Source organism: Bipolaris oryzae, assembly GCF_000523455.1.
Source record: "Bipolaris oryzae ATCC 44560 unplaced genomic scaffold scaffold_20, whole genome shotgun sequence".
NCBI classification, from domain to species: domain Eukaryota; kingdom Fungi; phylum Ascomycota; class Dothideomycetes; order Pleosporales; family Pleosporaceae; genus Bipolaris; species Bipolaris oryzae.
Window position 1 is genome coordinate 86,817 of NW_006911296.1, and position 14,012 is coordinate 100,828.

General features: G+C 51.3%; 5 protein-coding genes across 5 annotated transcripts; 2 read left to right on the forward strand and 3 right to left on the reverse strand.

Annotated features, from left to right (window-relative positions):
- Positions 1-333: 333 nt before the first annotated feature.
- COCMIDRAFT_2387 (uncharacterized protein) lies at positions 334-2,025 on the reverse strand (the record flags this gene model as incomplete). Its single annotated transcript, XM_007686493.1, has 3 exons — positions 334-846; positions 897-1,767; positions 1,817-2,025. The coding sequence occupies 3 exons, from the start codon at positions 2,023-2,025 to the stop codon at positions 334-336; spliced, it is 1,593 nt and encodes a 530-aa protein (XP_007684683.1).
- A 3,520-nt stretch (positions 2,026-5,545) lies between these two features.
- On the reverse strand, positions 5,546-6,373 carry COCMIDRAFT_23498 (uncharacterized protein; the record flags this gene model as incomplete). The annotated part of the gene is made up of 2 exons (XM_007686511.1): positions 5,546-6,092; positions 6,153-6,373. 2 exons carry the CDS (start codon positions 6,371-6,373, stop codon positions 5,546-5,548), a joined length of 768 nt encoding a protein of 255 aa, XP_007684701.1.
- A 1,382-nt stretch (positions 6,374-7,755) lies between these two features.
- On the forward strand, positions 7,756-9,079 carry COCMIDRAFT_86468 (glycoside hydrolase family 18 protein; the record flags this gene model as incomplete). The annotated part of the gene is made up of 4 exons (XM_007686561.1): positions 7,756-7,943; positions 8,000-8,024; positions 8,081-8,333; positions 8,397-9,079. The coding sequence occupies 4 exons, from the start codon at positions 7,756-7,758 to the stop codon at positions 9,077-9,079; spliced, it is 1,149 nt and encodes a 382-aa protein (XP_007684751.1).
- A 1,471-nt stretch (positions 9,080-10,550) lies between these two features.
- Positions 10,551-10,802, reverse strand: COCMIDRAFT_86494 (uncharacterized protein; the record flags this gene model as incomplete). The annotated part of the gene is made up of 1 exon (XM_007686562.1): positions 10,551-10,802. The coding sequence occupies one exon, from the start codon at positions 10,800-10,802 to the stop codon at positions 10,551-10,553; it is 252 nt and encodes an 83-aa protein (XP_007684752.1).
- An 838-nt stretch (positions 10,803-11,640) lies between these two features.
- Positions 11,641-13,490, forward strand: COCMIDRAFT_23500 (uncharacterized protein; the record flags this gene model as incomplete). Its single annotated transcript, XM_007686512.1, has 4 exons — positions 11,641-11,853; positions 11,910-12,267; positions 12,318-12,993; positions 13,049-13,490. The coding sequence occupies 4 exons, from the start codon at positions 11,641-11,643 to the stop codon at positions 13,488-13,490; spliced, it is 1,689 nt and encodes a 562-aa protein (XP_007684702.1).
- Positions 13,491-14,012: the final 522 nt, after the last annotated feature.

The following is a 14,012-nucleotide window of genomic DNA, read 5'->3' on the forward strand; positions in this document are numbered from 1 at the left end:
TAATGTTAGCCTCTGCCATCGTTCATACTGACGTCGATATCACCACCCATCACCAAGCCATGCAAGTTTATGCGAGTCAGGTGAGATGAAAGGGACTTGCAAAACAAAGGGCGGAGAGATCGGGGATTCGGGCACTTGATGAAACGCCCACGGACCTGTCTATCCGAGGAAACATGACTAAACACCTTATCCTGCGTTTCGCCAAAAGGCTTCACAATGGCCCTTCGTCACGCCAGGTCAAAACTCGTCGGTTCACAATCACACAAACATCGTCATATCCCCAAATCTCCGGTACGCTGCCCAGCTTCTCGTCGCCCAGGGTATCTTTGCCTACTACTCCTCCATCGACTCCCATCCTTTGTCATCGCCATCCTCCCCTTCCTCGTCATTGCTCTCTCCTTCTTCCGAATCTGAATCCGTGTCTTCCTCTTCCAGGCCCACGAGGCGCTCCTTGCCATCTCCCCTAACTGCAGGCACCTTGCTGGCAAAAGCTGCACGCACCGCTGCATTGGTGCTCGTATCCCAAATCTGCACTGCGCCCTTGCTTCCGGCCACTGCCAGTCGGAAACCCACTTCGTTATCAGGGGCAAAGGATGTGGAGAAGACTTTGCCAACGCCCAAGTCTCGCGACACCACCATGCTCGGCCCGCTTTCTTGAATGTTCCACAGTTTTACTTGCTTATCTGTAGAGCCCGTGGCCAAGTAACCAGGTATCACCGGGTTGATGTCAAACGACGAAATGGACTCGTCATGGGCCTGTAGTACCCATACAGGTTTTGAGGCAGACGCATCTTTTGGTGCGTTGCGAGCATCGTGATAGTGTATCATGCCGTTTTCAGTCGAGACCTGACAAGGGTTAATGCCGCATCATCAAGTTTTGGCCTTGCAACACTTACATAGAAATAGTTCGGATCGTGAGGATTCCACCGTACGCTTTCGACATCACTCTCAACGCCCCACCGTGGTGCTTTTGCCTCGGGTGCACGCATGTCAGCCACCACCACGGTGCGGTCGTAGCTACCACTCAGAAGCGCAGTAGACTCGACAGGGTGCCATGCCACAGAGCATACCTTGTCCGTGTGATACGTGTATGACTTTGCACATTTGGTCGTGTTCAAATCCCACAGCTTGATGGTTTTGTCAGCCGACGACGACGCAAGCAAGTTGCGGTGGTGACGGTTGGCCGCGAGTGATAGCACAGAGTCAACGTGGAACTCATCGTTGGCCTTCTTGGACTTTTTCTTCTTCTTCTTGGGCTTGTCGGCTTTTATCGCATCGTCGGCACCTTGTCCTAGTACCGCATCTGGGTACATGCTGTCCACCACGTCCAAATTCCAAATCTCAATGTCCGGGTCCATAGTGCCGATGGCCACAAAGTTACCCTTGCCTTCGCTGGTACCCACAGACTTGCCCACGGGCAGATCTAGCCACTCAACAGCCAGGGGGATGGCAGGCAGCATAATATCGTGATGCACGTAGAGATTGTCGTCCTCGTCCTCGTACACATAGACCTCCAAATGTGCAACTTCGTCTTCTATCCTGCCAGCCAATACCAGGTTGTCTGTGGCCAAAATCTGTAGCTCTTCTCGGTCCTCCTCATCCTCTTCGTCTCCGCCCTTCATAGTAATGTACGGGTCATCTTCGTCGTTCTCGTGAAACACTAGGTTCTTTGCGTTGCCGAACATTGCCATGGTGTCGCCTTGATCCTGGGCGACTTCATCGTCGTAGTGCTCAAGGTCGTATTCTTTGAGGTCGTCGTCATCATCGCTTCAAATAATTAGCTTTGAACCAATTGCATCATAAGCAGCGCACCCACTCATCATCCTTTTTCACTGCTTTGCTCGAAGTTCCGTTGCTCTTGGCTTTCTCAGCTTGCGCCTCTTCAAGTTCTTCCTTGGCGTCTTCCAACTGGAGATTTGCAAGTTTCGATATGCGCTCATATTCTTCTTCGTCGAATTGGTACCTGGTAGGGAAAGGCGCTGCAAAGCCGCGCGGTACCCATGTCGTCGCTGTGATCATAGACATTGTTGCCGTATTGTGTGAGAAGATGCGCAGTGAGAGCGCAAGTTGCGTGGGGAACTTTTTCACAGGTTGGAAATAATTTTGGGCGGCCCCGCAACGATTGGCTACTAAAGCTCCCGCCCTATCGATAATTGCGGACCTCCGAGCATCAACTTTCCCGCCATCTCAGCACCAACAACACCACGCCGAGTCTACGCCCTACTATACATGTATACCATTGTCAAAATCAGCACCCAGAGTCTTGGTCGTCACGATGGAACGCGGAAATAGCCCCAAACGGCGAAAGCTTGACCCCGAAGAATACTCGATCGCGCCTCGTCCAAAGTTTCGCAAACCCAACAAGCCCGCGTCTTCACGCGCGCATACGCCCAAAGCCAACGAAGATGGCGCACAACCGGCTCAGGAATCATTCGACGGTCCCGAACCCCTCGTGGACGACTTCGACTCAATGGCACTCGACCGCGACTGGTATGGCGGTGAGGAGAACGGACATACCTTTGGTGATGATACGCATAACCCATTTGGCGGTGCTGAGAGCTCATGGTTAGATGCACAACGGGAGGCTGCTTTGACAGAAAAGAAACAGAACAACCGAGCGAGCATGAGGGCTCAGCAGAAGCAAAAGGACGTCGATGCGTGGGAGACGAATCGAATGCTCCAATCTGGAGTCGCCCAAAGAAGACATTTCGATGATGACTTTGACGACGACGAAGAGAGCATGCGCGTACATATCCTTGTACACGAGCTCAGACCGCCCTTTCTTGACGGAAAAACCGTCTTTACCAAGCAAATCGACCCAGTCCCGGCAGTACGAGATCCTCAGAGTGACATGGCAGTCTTCAGTCGGCGTGGCAGTCGCGTGGTCAAGGAGAAGCGGCAACAGAAAGAACGGGCAAAGCAGACGCAGGAAGCCACTAGCGCAAAAGGAACCACACTGGGCAATATCATGGGCATCAAAGAAGAGGACACAGACAGTGCTGCGCCTGGTCCTGACGAAGAGGAGAAGCAGGGCGGTAGCAAGTTTGCACAGCACCTGAGCAAGCAGGAAGGTGCTAGCGCTTTCAGTAAAAGCAAGACACTCCGAGAACAGAGGCAATATCTTCCCGCCTTTGCCGTTCGAGAAGATTTGCTCCGCGTGATTCGAGACAACCAAGTAATCATTGTCGTCGGCCAAACGGGTTCCGGAAAAACTACCCAACTGACTCAGTTCCTCTACGAAGATGGTTATGCCAAAAATGGGCTTATTGGCTGCACACAACCGCGTCGTGTCGCAGCCATGAGTGTGGCGAAGCGTGTGAGCGAAGAAATGGAAGTCAAGCTGGGTGGTTTGGTTGGTTATGCGATTCGTTTCGAAGACTGCACTAGCAAAGAAACCAAGATCAAATACATGACTGATGGTGTCTTGCTCCGAGAATCCCTGGTTGAGCCTGACCTAGACAAGTACTCTTGCATCATCATGGACGAAGCGCACGAGAGAGCCCTTAATACTGACGTGTTGATGGGCCTTCTCAAAAAGGTCCTGGCTCGAAGACGAGATCTTAAGCTAATCGTCACTTCGGCTACTATGAACGCAGATCGATTCTCACGCTTCTACGGAGGTGCGCCAGAGTTCATCATCCCAGGACGAACATTCCCTGTAGACATTCAGTACTCACGATCGCCGTGCGAGGACTACGTCGACAGTGCTGTGAAGCAAGTCTTGGCCATCCACGTATCGCAAGGACCTGGCGATATTCTAGTCTTCATGACAGGTCAAGAGGATATTGAAATCACCTGCGAACTTGTTGCAGAGCGACTCAAACTTTTGAACGACCCGCCGAAACTCAGCATCCTTCCCATCTACAGTCAGATGCCTGCCGATCTGCAAGCAAAGATTTTTGAGCGAGCAGCTCCAGGTGTACGAAAAGTCATCGTAGCAACCAACATTGCCGAAACGAGTCTGACTGTTGATGGTATCATGTACGTGGTCGACGCTGGATTTTCTAAACTTAAAGTCTACAACCCTAAAATGGGCATGGACACGCTACAGATCACGCCCATATCTCAAGCAAACGCCTCACAACGTGCTGGTCGCGCTGGACGCACAGGTCCTGGAAAGTGCTTTCATCTATATACCGAAAGAGCGTTCAGAGATGAGTTCTATATCCAAACAATACCAGAAATCCAGCGGACGAACCTCGCCAACACGGTCCTACTATTGAAGTCGCTCGGTGTGAAGGACTTGCTAGACTTTGACTTCATGGACCCACCACCTCAAGACACAATCACAACCTCACTCTTTGATCTCTGGGCCCTCGGCGCCCTCGACAACATTGGCAACCTCACTGACCTGGGCCGAACCATGACAGCCTTCCCCATGGACCCCTCCCTCGCCAAACTCATCATCACAGCCACAGAGTACGAATGCAGCGAAGAAATGCTCACAATCGTCGCCATGCTCTCCGTTCCTTCGGTCTTCTACCGCCCTAAAGAACGTCAAGAAGAATCCGACGCCGCCCGCGAAAAATTCTTCGTTCCAGAATCCGACCACCTGACCCTCCTCCACGTCTACACACAGTGGAAAGTAAACGGCTACTCCGACGGCTGGTGTATCCGCCACTTCCTTCACCCCAAAGCCCTGCGCCGCGCCAAGGAAATCCGCGACCAAATCCTCGACATAATGGGAAAACAGAAAATGCCCTTAATCTCCTGCGGCACAGACTGGGACGTAATCCGCAAATGCATCTGCTCAGGCTACTACCACCAAGCCGCCAAAGTAAAAGGCATCGGCGAATACATCAACCTCCGCACCTCCGTCACCATCCAACTACACCCCACCTCCGCCCTCTACGGCCTCGGTTACCTCCCGGACTACGTCGTCTACCACGAACTCATCCTCACCTCCAAAGAATACATGTCGTGCGTTACGGCTGTAGACCCCCATTGGCTGGCGGACCTCGGCGCCGTCTTCTACTCGATCAAAGAAAAGGGGTATTCGGCGCGCGATAAGAGGATTGTCGAGACGGAGTTTAACAGAAAGGCCGAGTTGGAGAGGCAGATGGCCGAGGATAAGGAGAGGGAGGAGCGGAGGGTTGCCGAGGAGGAGGCAGGGCCTGTGGTTAGGAAGATGGGTGGGCAGAAGAATAAGGGTGAGGAGGAGGAAGGGGTGGTGAAGAGACCGGTTTTGGGCAAGTCCAAGTTTAGGAGGAGGTAGGAGTGTGGGAAGGAGGAAAAAGGGGGGGGGGGATTTTTGTAATGGGTTGTATGTCCTACTGTATGGATAACGATCGTCAATCATATTCATTTATTTATTTATTTTTCTCGAAAAGAATTCCGCCATGTCTTTCATATTGTAATATTGAACTCGACTTTACAGTATCGGATCAGTTGGCGTGTATCTTCGTGTTATTCCAACTATTTAGTTATCCTCTCCGCTGCATAAAACAAGTCGAACTACTACAAAGGGAGACAGTTCAACGCTCGCTAGATAAACAATATATATATATATATATATATCTTTCCCCAGCCACTTGTACATCTGCACTTAAAACTCCCCACGTCCCCTACCACCCCTACCCCGTCTACCACCCCGCTTCTTCCGATCCCAATTCCCTCTAAACCCACGCCCACCTTGATGCCCATTCCGCTCATCCCTCTCCCTCTCCTCCTCCTCCCTCTTCATCATCTCCCTCTCCCTCTCCAACTTCTCCGCCTCCAGCTCCTCTGCACTCTTCTCCACCCTCACCTCGGGCTTTTTAAGCTCAGTCGGATACCGGGGGTGGGCACCGTACTTGCATCCTTTCCCCTCTGGACAAAACCCACAGAGGTAAAAGGGGCACAGCTTGTCTTTCTTGTTGTGCTTGAGCGCGCAGTGCGGGCCGAGCGGGCAGAAGCCGCGGTCGTAGTGTGGGCACGAGGGCCGCTTGGCGTCCGGGTCTAGGTGCAGGTAGAGGCAGTCGTCGCCGTTTGAGCAGGTTTGTGTGCGTGCGTAGTAGGAGCATTCGGGCATGCGGCGGAGGTTGTATTCGTGGAGGAATTCGCAGGTTTCGCCTTTTTTGCAGAGGCCGCGGAGCCAGTGTTTGCATACGAGACTGTTATGTTCGGTTAGTTGCTGGTGTTTGATATTGGAGTTGGGCTACTGGGTAACGTACTTGTTGTAGGATGAAGAGACATTGTGCTTGTTGGGGCATTTGCTGCCGTCTGGACAGTGGCCTTGAAGGTATGCTTTGCAGGTTGGACGATCAGGGTTTAGGCCAAATCGGTATTCACGTCTGAGAAACTCGCTGAATTTGAAGGTATATTGGGGCGGCCGGGCCTCGGCGGGTTTTTCTTCTGACATCGGAGCCGCTACAGATGTCATGACTTCTGTCATTATTGGTGTGCTTTGTTGCAACGCGTGGGGGAGTTGCCTCGCGTTGCGCTCTGGTAGCTGATGCGCCCGATCACAATTGATATACTATAGCGCAATATGTTTGTGATATAGAGTGCTTTCTTGTGCGCCGGCAGAGCTGTGATACAATAGGCGATTCCGAACCTTCAGTGTAAGCCTGGTAGTTATGTGGGGTGGGTGTTTGTGGCTGGAGCACAGCTGTATGTAGTTGCAGTCGGACTGACGCAAACGGTTCGTCGGAGCGCGCAATCACGTGATTGTCAGCGGAGGTTACAACATCCAACATCCTCTTCCATGTACCTGCAACTCTCATGCAACTTACCAGATCAGTCTTGCACAGCGCCTCCGCCCCACTCTAGCGCCCTGTCCTTCTTTCACATTGGCCCATCAGCGACTTCTAGAATTTGCGCGTGCCGTCGAACCGAGTGGTACAGCTGGCACAGCCTTGGAACCCCACACCTATGTTGCGCCACAGCCTCTACCTCGTTTTTTGGAGGCTTGCTGACACTTTCTACACAGGTGTGCGCACCTTTATGAATACCTTCATAACCAAATGTTTCCTTGCCCAGAAAAATGTCTGCGTATGATGTTTATTGCGTGCATCCTCTATCATTCGACATGATATCGGATGCTTCTTGGGTGCTTCTCTCGGGTGTACAATACTACCCTCTCACCTCTTCTTACAAATACACATTAGATTCGAGTCGGTTAGATTTAAACTTTCCAAGCCGTTTTTTAGCGCGTCAGCGTTCAAATCACGAGAACATAGTATTCCGGGACATTGCGGCCTGACCTACGAGCGACTCTGGCTCGCACTATTCATAGATCTTAACCAACACAATCAGTTTATTCGCAATCTATTCAAGCACCAGACTGGGCTTCACCGTCTACTTTGTTGTAAAAACAGAAGCAACTATAGCAAGTCCGGCAGCTAAGACATCACCTGCTTCAGGCTAAGCGGGATGTCCGTTAATATCTAATGCAACCACCAGTTCATTGCATCATTGAGCGGCCTGTAACACCGCTACTATCTATCTCACATGTATATACAAGACCGTGTAGACGGACGCTTTAGAATCTCTTCAGACATTTGAAACCATACCATCCGCCATCTTCTATTGCCAAAGTACACACATTAACAAATTGCATCTTCCATTACATACCCGAACCCCACGTATGCCCTAGACAAATACCTCGCACACGCACAATATTCTTCACCAAACAAATCGTGCAGCCCTTCCGAGTACCCGTAAAGCTTTGATCATCCCAAGCAAACCAAATACGGGGCTCCTCTTACCTGCAGCACACCCTGACGCGTATGCAAGCTAAAGCCATTTAAAGCCTGAACGAAAACGAACCGAACAATGAGCCGAGACTACTACTTCAACCACCACCCACTACTTGATCACAACACCACTACTACATTTTCCACACCGCTGCAAACCATGCATTGGAACGGCGTGTACTATCCCAACTGGCGAATCTATCGCGAGCAGCCACCTGTGTCGCTGAACTACGACGTCATTTCGCATGTGTTTTATGCGTTTGCTTGGTAAGGTTGCGGGTATTTCGGATTTCGCCGGGTAGTTGAGTGCTAAGTTCGGACAGGGTTAAGGAGGATGGAACGGTGTATGTAAGTTTATTTATCTATTTCTGAGTGGATGTTAAGTTAATGTTTTTTTTAAATAGTTGAGCGATGAATGGGCAGATACGCAAATCGATGTCCCAGGCATCGACGACATACCTGCAACAAAGGGCTGTCTAAACTCGTTTGCACTTCTTAAGAAGAAGTACACGAGACTCCGCGTAGTCCTCTCTGTCGGTGGCGGCGGAAAAGGAAGTGAACCGTTTGCAGGCGTGGCTCGCGATCCAGCATGTCGTGAGCGCTTTGCACAGTCATCCCTGGCTTTAGTCCAGCAATTCGGTATCGACGGCATTGACAGTCTGTTCCCCCCCCCCCCCCCCCCAAAAAAAAATACCACGAAATCGCTAAGCAAAAACACAGTCGACTGGGAACATCCAGCAGACGCCAGCCAAGGCCAAGACTACATCGCCCTCCTCGCCACAATCCGCCAATACCTCCCCGCCCCCCAATACACGCTATCTTCGGCGCTCCCCGCCGGCGAATGGGCCCTCCAGCACATCAATCTCGGCTACGCATCCCAATACCTCGACCTCGTCAACCTCATGGCCTACGACTACTCGGGCCCCTGGGTCAGCAAATGCGGGCACCAAGCCCAACTCTTCACCCCGCCCGTCCCGCACTGCCCTGAAGCCGCAATCTCCTGCCACTCAGCCGTGTCCTACATGCTCAGCCAAGGCGTGCCCCGCCACAAAATCGTCATGGGCGTCCCCGCCTACGGCCGCAGTTTCACGGGCACTAGGGGTATCGGGCATTCGTTCGAGGGCCAGGCCGGCGAGGAGGGGACGTTTGAGTATCGCGACTTGCCCAGGCCGGGCGCGCAGGAGCATGTGGATGAGCAGCTGGGTGCGGCGTATTGTGTAGGTGGGGATGGTGGGTTGGTGACGTATGATACGCCGGCGACGGTGAGGATGAAGGCGAATTATGTAAGGCAGAATGGGCTTGGGGGGTTGTTTTATTGGACAGGTACGGGCGATGTGAGTTCGATTACGCAGAAGGAGAGGAGTTTGGTGTATAATGGGTTTTTGGCGCTGTTTGGGCAGTAAGTTGGGCTCATGTGGATAGGTGAGTATTGTTTTTTTTTTAAAAAAAAAATCAATACTGTTGATAAGTACGGAATCGTAGTCTGGGAGCAACGTTCACGTGTGATGATTGTTCCGGAAACTTATGGCTTTTGTTAAGTAAGATGTCAAGATCAGGTGGCTAGATGACGAGAAACTATGTTGTGCTGTATATCACATGTTTTGCATGCATATAGTGCTCACTGTCTACGACTTTAGAGAAGGCAGAGCACATCGGCAAGATGTACAACGGGGAGATTTGAAAAAAAAAAGGTACCAGTACTTCATCCGCATACTCATGTTCTATACGGATCGATTCTTGAATTTTAACAGCATCTTTCATGGCCTATTGTCTATTAGATACATGTTTTATTTGTAAGAATTTTTTCAGTCGCTGAGTTTTCTTAGACACAAATCTTTAGGAGACTGATTACTGCCTTCTGTAAGAGTTTATCATTTGGAAATTGATTGAATATGCTGACGTGTAGCAGTTAGTTGAGGCATTGTTTTTCTACACTAGCTCCAAAATAATGGATCGGTGATTTACTAGAGCAGGCCGAGCAGACTGGCCATATATCTGAGTCAAGCAACCTGACATGCAGGATATGCAGTCAATTCAAGACACAAAAATCTCCTGTGCATCTTGAGACAAAACGAAGGCTTCAAAAAGAAGCTCGATGAAGTGATTCTAGGCGATAACAATGATCATCTCCGTGGAGGCATAGAGTGGCGGGCCGATTACATTGGAAAGAATGTCAAATTTTGGCAGTCTGCAAAAGTCGACTTGCCATGACAATTATTAGATGACAGCCAATTCAACATGAACGATCTGTCAGAAGGCATTTGAACAGTGAAGCTTGGGCAAGTCTCACAGTCTTCGACAGGACACCCTCAGTTCAAAAAAGCATGTTTTGAAAGAATCCCGCGGTGATGTTTCCGCGGTGGCGATTGTAAGGCTTTCCTCACTTCGTTACTTTGGCCATGAATCTAGAAGCAAAAAGAAAGGAGGGTCAACAATACAAACTGGCATGAAACCCCAGGGGTGTTTTCTCCCTACCTGAGGGTAAACATATGCGGGGAACCGGTGGTGGTGGACGTTTTAGCTGCATGGTGTGTTTGCCGGTGTGCGTTTCAGTGCCGGGAGCCGGCAGATGGGTTACCAGCGGTCGAGATGGCGATTCGGTATGTGAAACACCCATCTGCTACCATTCAACCCTCACCTTCACCTGTGAGGACGCGAGGAATGGAGGAGTGTGGTTGGCCAATTCCACACCCACTTACTGACGTATCAGGAAAATGGGAGAAAAGTCCATGCCAAGCGGTGGATAGGAGGCTGCTCCACTAGCCTTACCATCCAGAACGTCGTAGTTACAACCACGTGTACCCTGTTGCCGTTCAGCTGGGTGGATAGTAGTAGCAATGCTCAGCCAAGCCATGAGCATACTATCGCTTATCCCTACATCTCGAACTCTGACGTGCAGGAGCGATGACAAAGATGCGCTTGATGTGCTTTCTCATATCGCCCGGTAAGCCATGTGGCGTGTTGTATACAGTATAGGTGCATATTGCACCGTTTGCACTTTTGCTGCGTCTCAGAAATCGGGTGAGGGGGCCAGAATGGTGCTCTAGCCCCTCTGATGGGAAAAGTTGTGTGTGTTGGTAGGCGAGAGTTGCACGGCGTAGGGCTATGAGGTGTTACTGCATACATACAAAGCCTGGATGAAGGATGCGAACTTCGTACCATGCACGCGTCAACGGTTCCCTGTTTCTATAATTATTCATCAGTACTGTAGATACAACACCACCGACGCAGGCAGAAACGATAACAAACCGGACAAAGGCCACCCCCGTCGGGGTCTCGCATCCCGCGCCGACTTTCCCACTCGGGCAAATAACCCTCCGTCTCACAGCACTCCGGTTCGCCAGCAAAGGGCGACGCCGCATATTTTCCTTAGCGCGCGCAATGCGGCTGCCGCTTGCTCACACCACGTCATGACTGGGCGAAACACATCAACGGTCGGATTGCCCAATTCTCCTAGATTGGCGCGATAAGCCAATTGAACAACGTGAATTAGGCAGATGGCATGCAAAGAAGCGGTGCGTACAGCTAGGTTGTGAAGGCAGAGCGCAGGCCATCACTAAGGCAATACACACGGAGGTTGCAGCTTTGAGGCTGAACTAAGGTGGTGAGCTGGGCAAGTAGTGGGTTTTTGGGATGGAACGGAGGACAAAGTTGGGCCGAGGAGAGGTCGCGCTCGTGGCTGGGTGGTCTTACTGTGCGCCCGCCCCGAGGAATGGGCGTGTGTGTGTTGTGGCTTTACGCCCTGTGATAGAGGAAGAACGAGTGAGTGGTAGAACGGATAGTGTGTGTGTATATTTATGGTGGTTGCTCTCGCTCTTGTAAAGAGGGTAGGTAGCACTTGGTATATTTTTTCGGCGGCTTCTTGTGTTTTACTCCTCTAGCTTTCGAGGATATCGTGCGTAGTATATACGTATAATTCGGATTCCCTCTTCCATATTCACACCAAAGCTCAACGACAAGAGTCATGGCGAGTGCGTCGGTACAGCCGCCCGAGGACGTGGTTAAGCCTGCGCCGCCTATCTCAGAACCTGTGAGCGAGGCGGCATCCGAGCAGGCCGATGCAGTAGAAGCGGAAAAGTTCCAGCCGGGATGGCGCTTTCTAGCTGCTTTTGGTAGTCTGTGTATCATAACGCTAATGGCTGCGTTGGATGCTACTTCCATCTCCGTTGCTCTTCCAGTAAGTTTTGTACAATCTAGAAAGATGCAGAGTATCGGATAACTGACAGTCTCCAGATTATGGCTAGGGCATTGGGCGGTTCTGCTATCGAGGCGTTCTGGAGTGGTACTTCGTTCCTATTGACGTCGACTGTCTTCCAGCCAGTGATTGGATCCTTTTCGCATATCTTTGGGAGAAAGGCATTGATCTACATCAGTCTTGGATTCTTTCTGGTTGGTTCCATTATCCCCGCTGTGGCTGACAATTTCACCCTCATCCTGGTCGGGCGGTCTATCCAAGGTATTGGAGGCGGAGGTATCATTTGTCTCACAGAAATGGTGGTTGTAGATACTGTGCCTCTGCGGGAGCGAGGAAAGTGGCTTAGCTTCTTTGGTGCTATGTGGTCGATTGGTACCGTAGCTGGACCTCTTCTCGGTAAGCAATATGCAGTACAGATCCAAAAGGACAGTAGCTAACGACACTAGGCGGCGGCTTTTCACAAAACGTTAGTTGGCGATGGATCTTCTGGATCAACCTCCCGTTCATTGGCATTGGCGCTGCCATGATCACCATCTTCCTCAAGCTCAACCAGAAGCATGGGGCTTTCCTAGCCAAACTCCGCGAGGTGGACTGGATCGGCATGGCGCTCTTCCTCGCCTCGACCACTGGCTTCTTAATTCCCGTTACTTGGGGCGGGGTGCAGTATCCGTGGGACTCGTGGCGCACGCTTGTGCCGCTTATTGTGTGTGGTGCTGGCATGGTTGGCTTTGTCCTGTACATTGAATTTGTGGCTGCCAACCCGCTCATTCGCACCTCTGTCTTCAAGAACCGGTCTGCTGCCATTCTCTATACTGCCACGGTAATCCACGGCATTATCTTGTGGGCTATCCTATACTACCTACCACTGTACTTTGAAGCGGTCAAGGGATTTGGACCAATTCTTACCGGAGTTGCTTTGTTTCCATGGACGTTTACGGTGGCTCCGGCTTCGATTGCGACGGGTGTTGCTATTGCCATCTTGGGCACGTACCGATGGGCCAACCGGGCAGGGTGGTTCCTTGCTACTCTGGGCATGGGTGTGTTGATAGTAATCAAAGTCGACACATCGACTCCAGCGTGGATCTTTATCAGTCTCGTTGGTGGGATAGGAACAGGTATCCTGTAAGTGAGAGTTGTTGTTGATGAAGAGGACCAAGAGGCCCTAACGATTGCATAGTTTTCCTGCCATGGCGTTGGCCGTGCAAGCCAGCGCGACGGCAGCGGACCAGGCGTATGCTGCCAACATGTTTTCCTTTTTCCGCGCCTTCGGCCAGACACTGGGGGTGGCTATTGGCGGAGTCGTGTTCCAGAACCAGATGAAGAAGAAGATGCTGACGTTTCCACTGCTGGCCGAGTTCGCGGACGAGTATTCTCAGGACGCAGCTGGGCTGGTTCGCATCATCAAGGAGATGCCTGGCGGAGAGATGAAGGAGCAACTAAAGGAAAGCTACACGGACGCATTAAAGTACATCTGGATCGTCATGCTGGTGTTCAGTGCGGTGGCTATGATTGGCAGCTGGTTCATCGAGGCCTATGATATGAATGGGGCCATGGACCAAGAGAGGGCGTTTGTCGACAAAGACAAGGTCAAGGATATGGAAAAGAGCGGTAGTCCGTAATGCGGGGAGGGGTATAGAACTTGTTTTGGGAGAAGCATCGACAAAGCATCTAGACTTTGATGGGGCACATTTAGAATTAGACGGATATCATGTGAAGCATTTCTTGTAGCGTAGGCCGTAGTCTAATGTATAATAAATCGCGTCTCGACTCTTTGGGTCGTGGCTTGGCTGAGTCAGTCAGCATGTGCAGTTGAGATGCAGACCCACTGCTAATAGCACAGCCAACGCTTTTGCATCAGTCATGGACGCGGGCAGAAAGCTTCGAGTATTTTTGGCCAAAAGGCGGGCGGCATCTGCTAGAGCCGGGACCGAGCGGCGGCCTCGTTGGAATGTGAAACACGCCGTCTACCGTTGACAAGGGAGATCAGTGGTAGGCGTGCGTCATGGCAGAAACAAGGCGTCGTAAGAATGACGAGTCCAAGCGGAGAAGCAAGCAAGAATGTATGCAGGGCGAACAAAGGGAGAAGAGTCGAGGGGGGGTATTGCAAGTGACGAGGATGGTGCAGGAGAATGCGGTGGTGA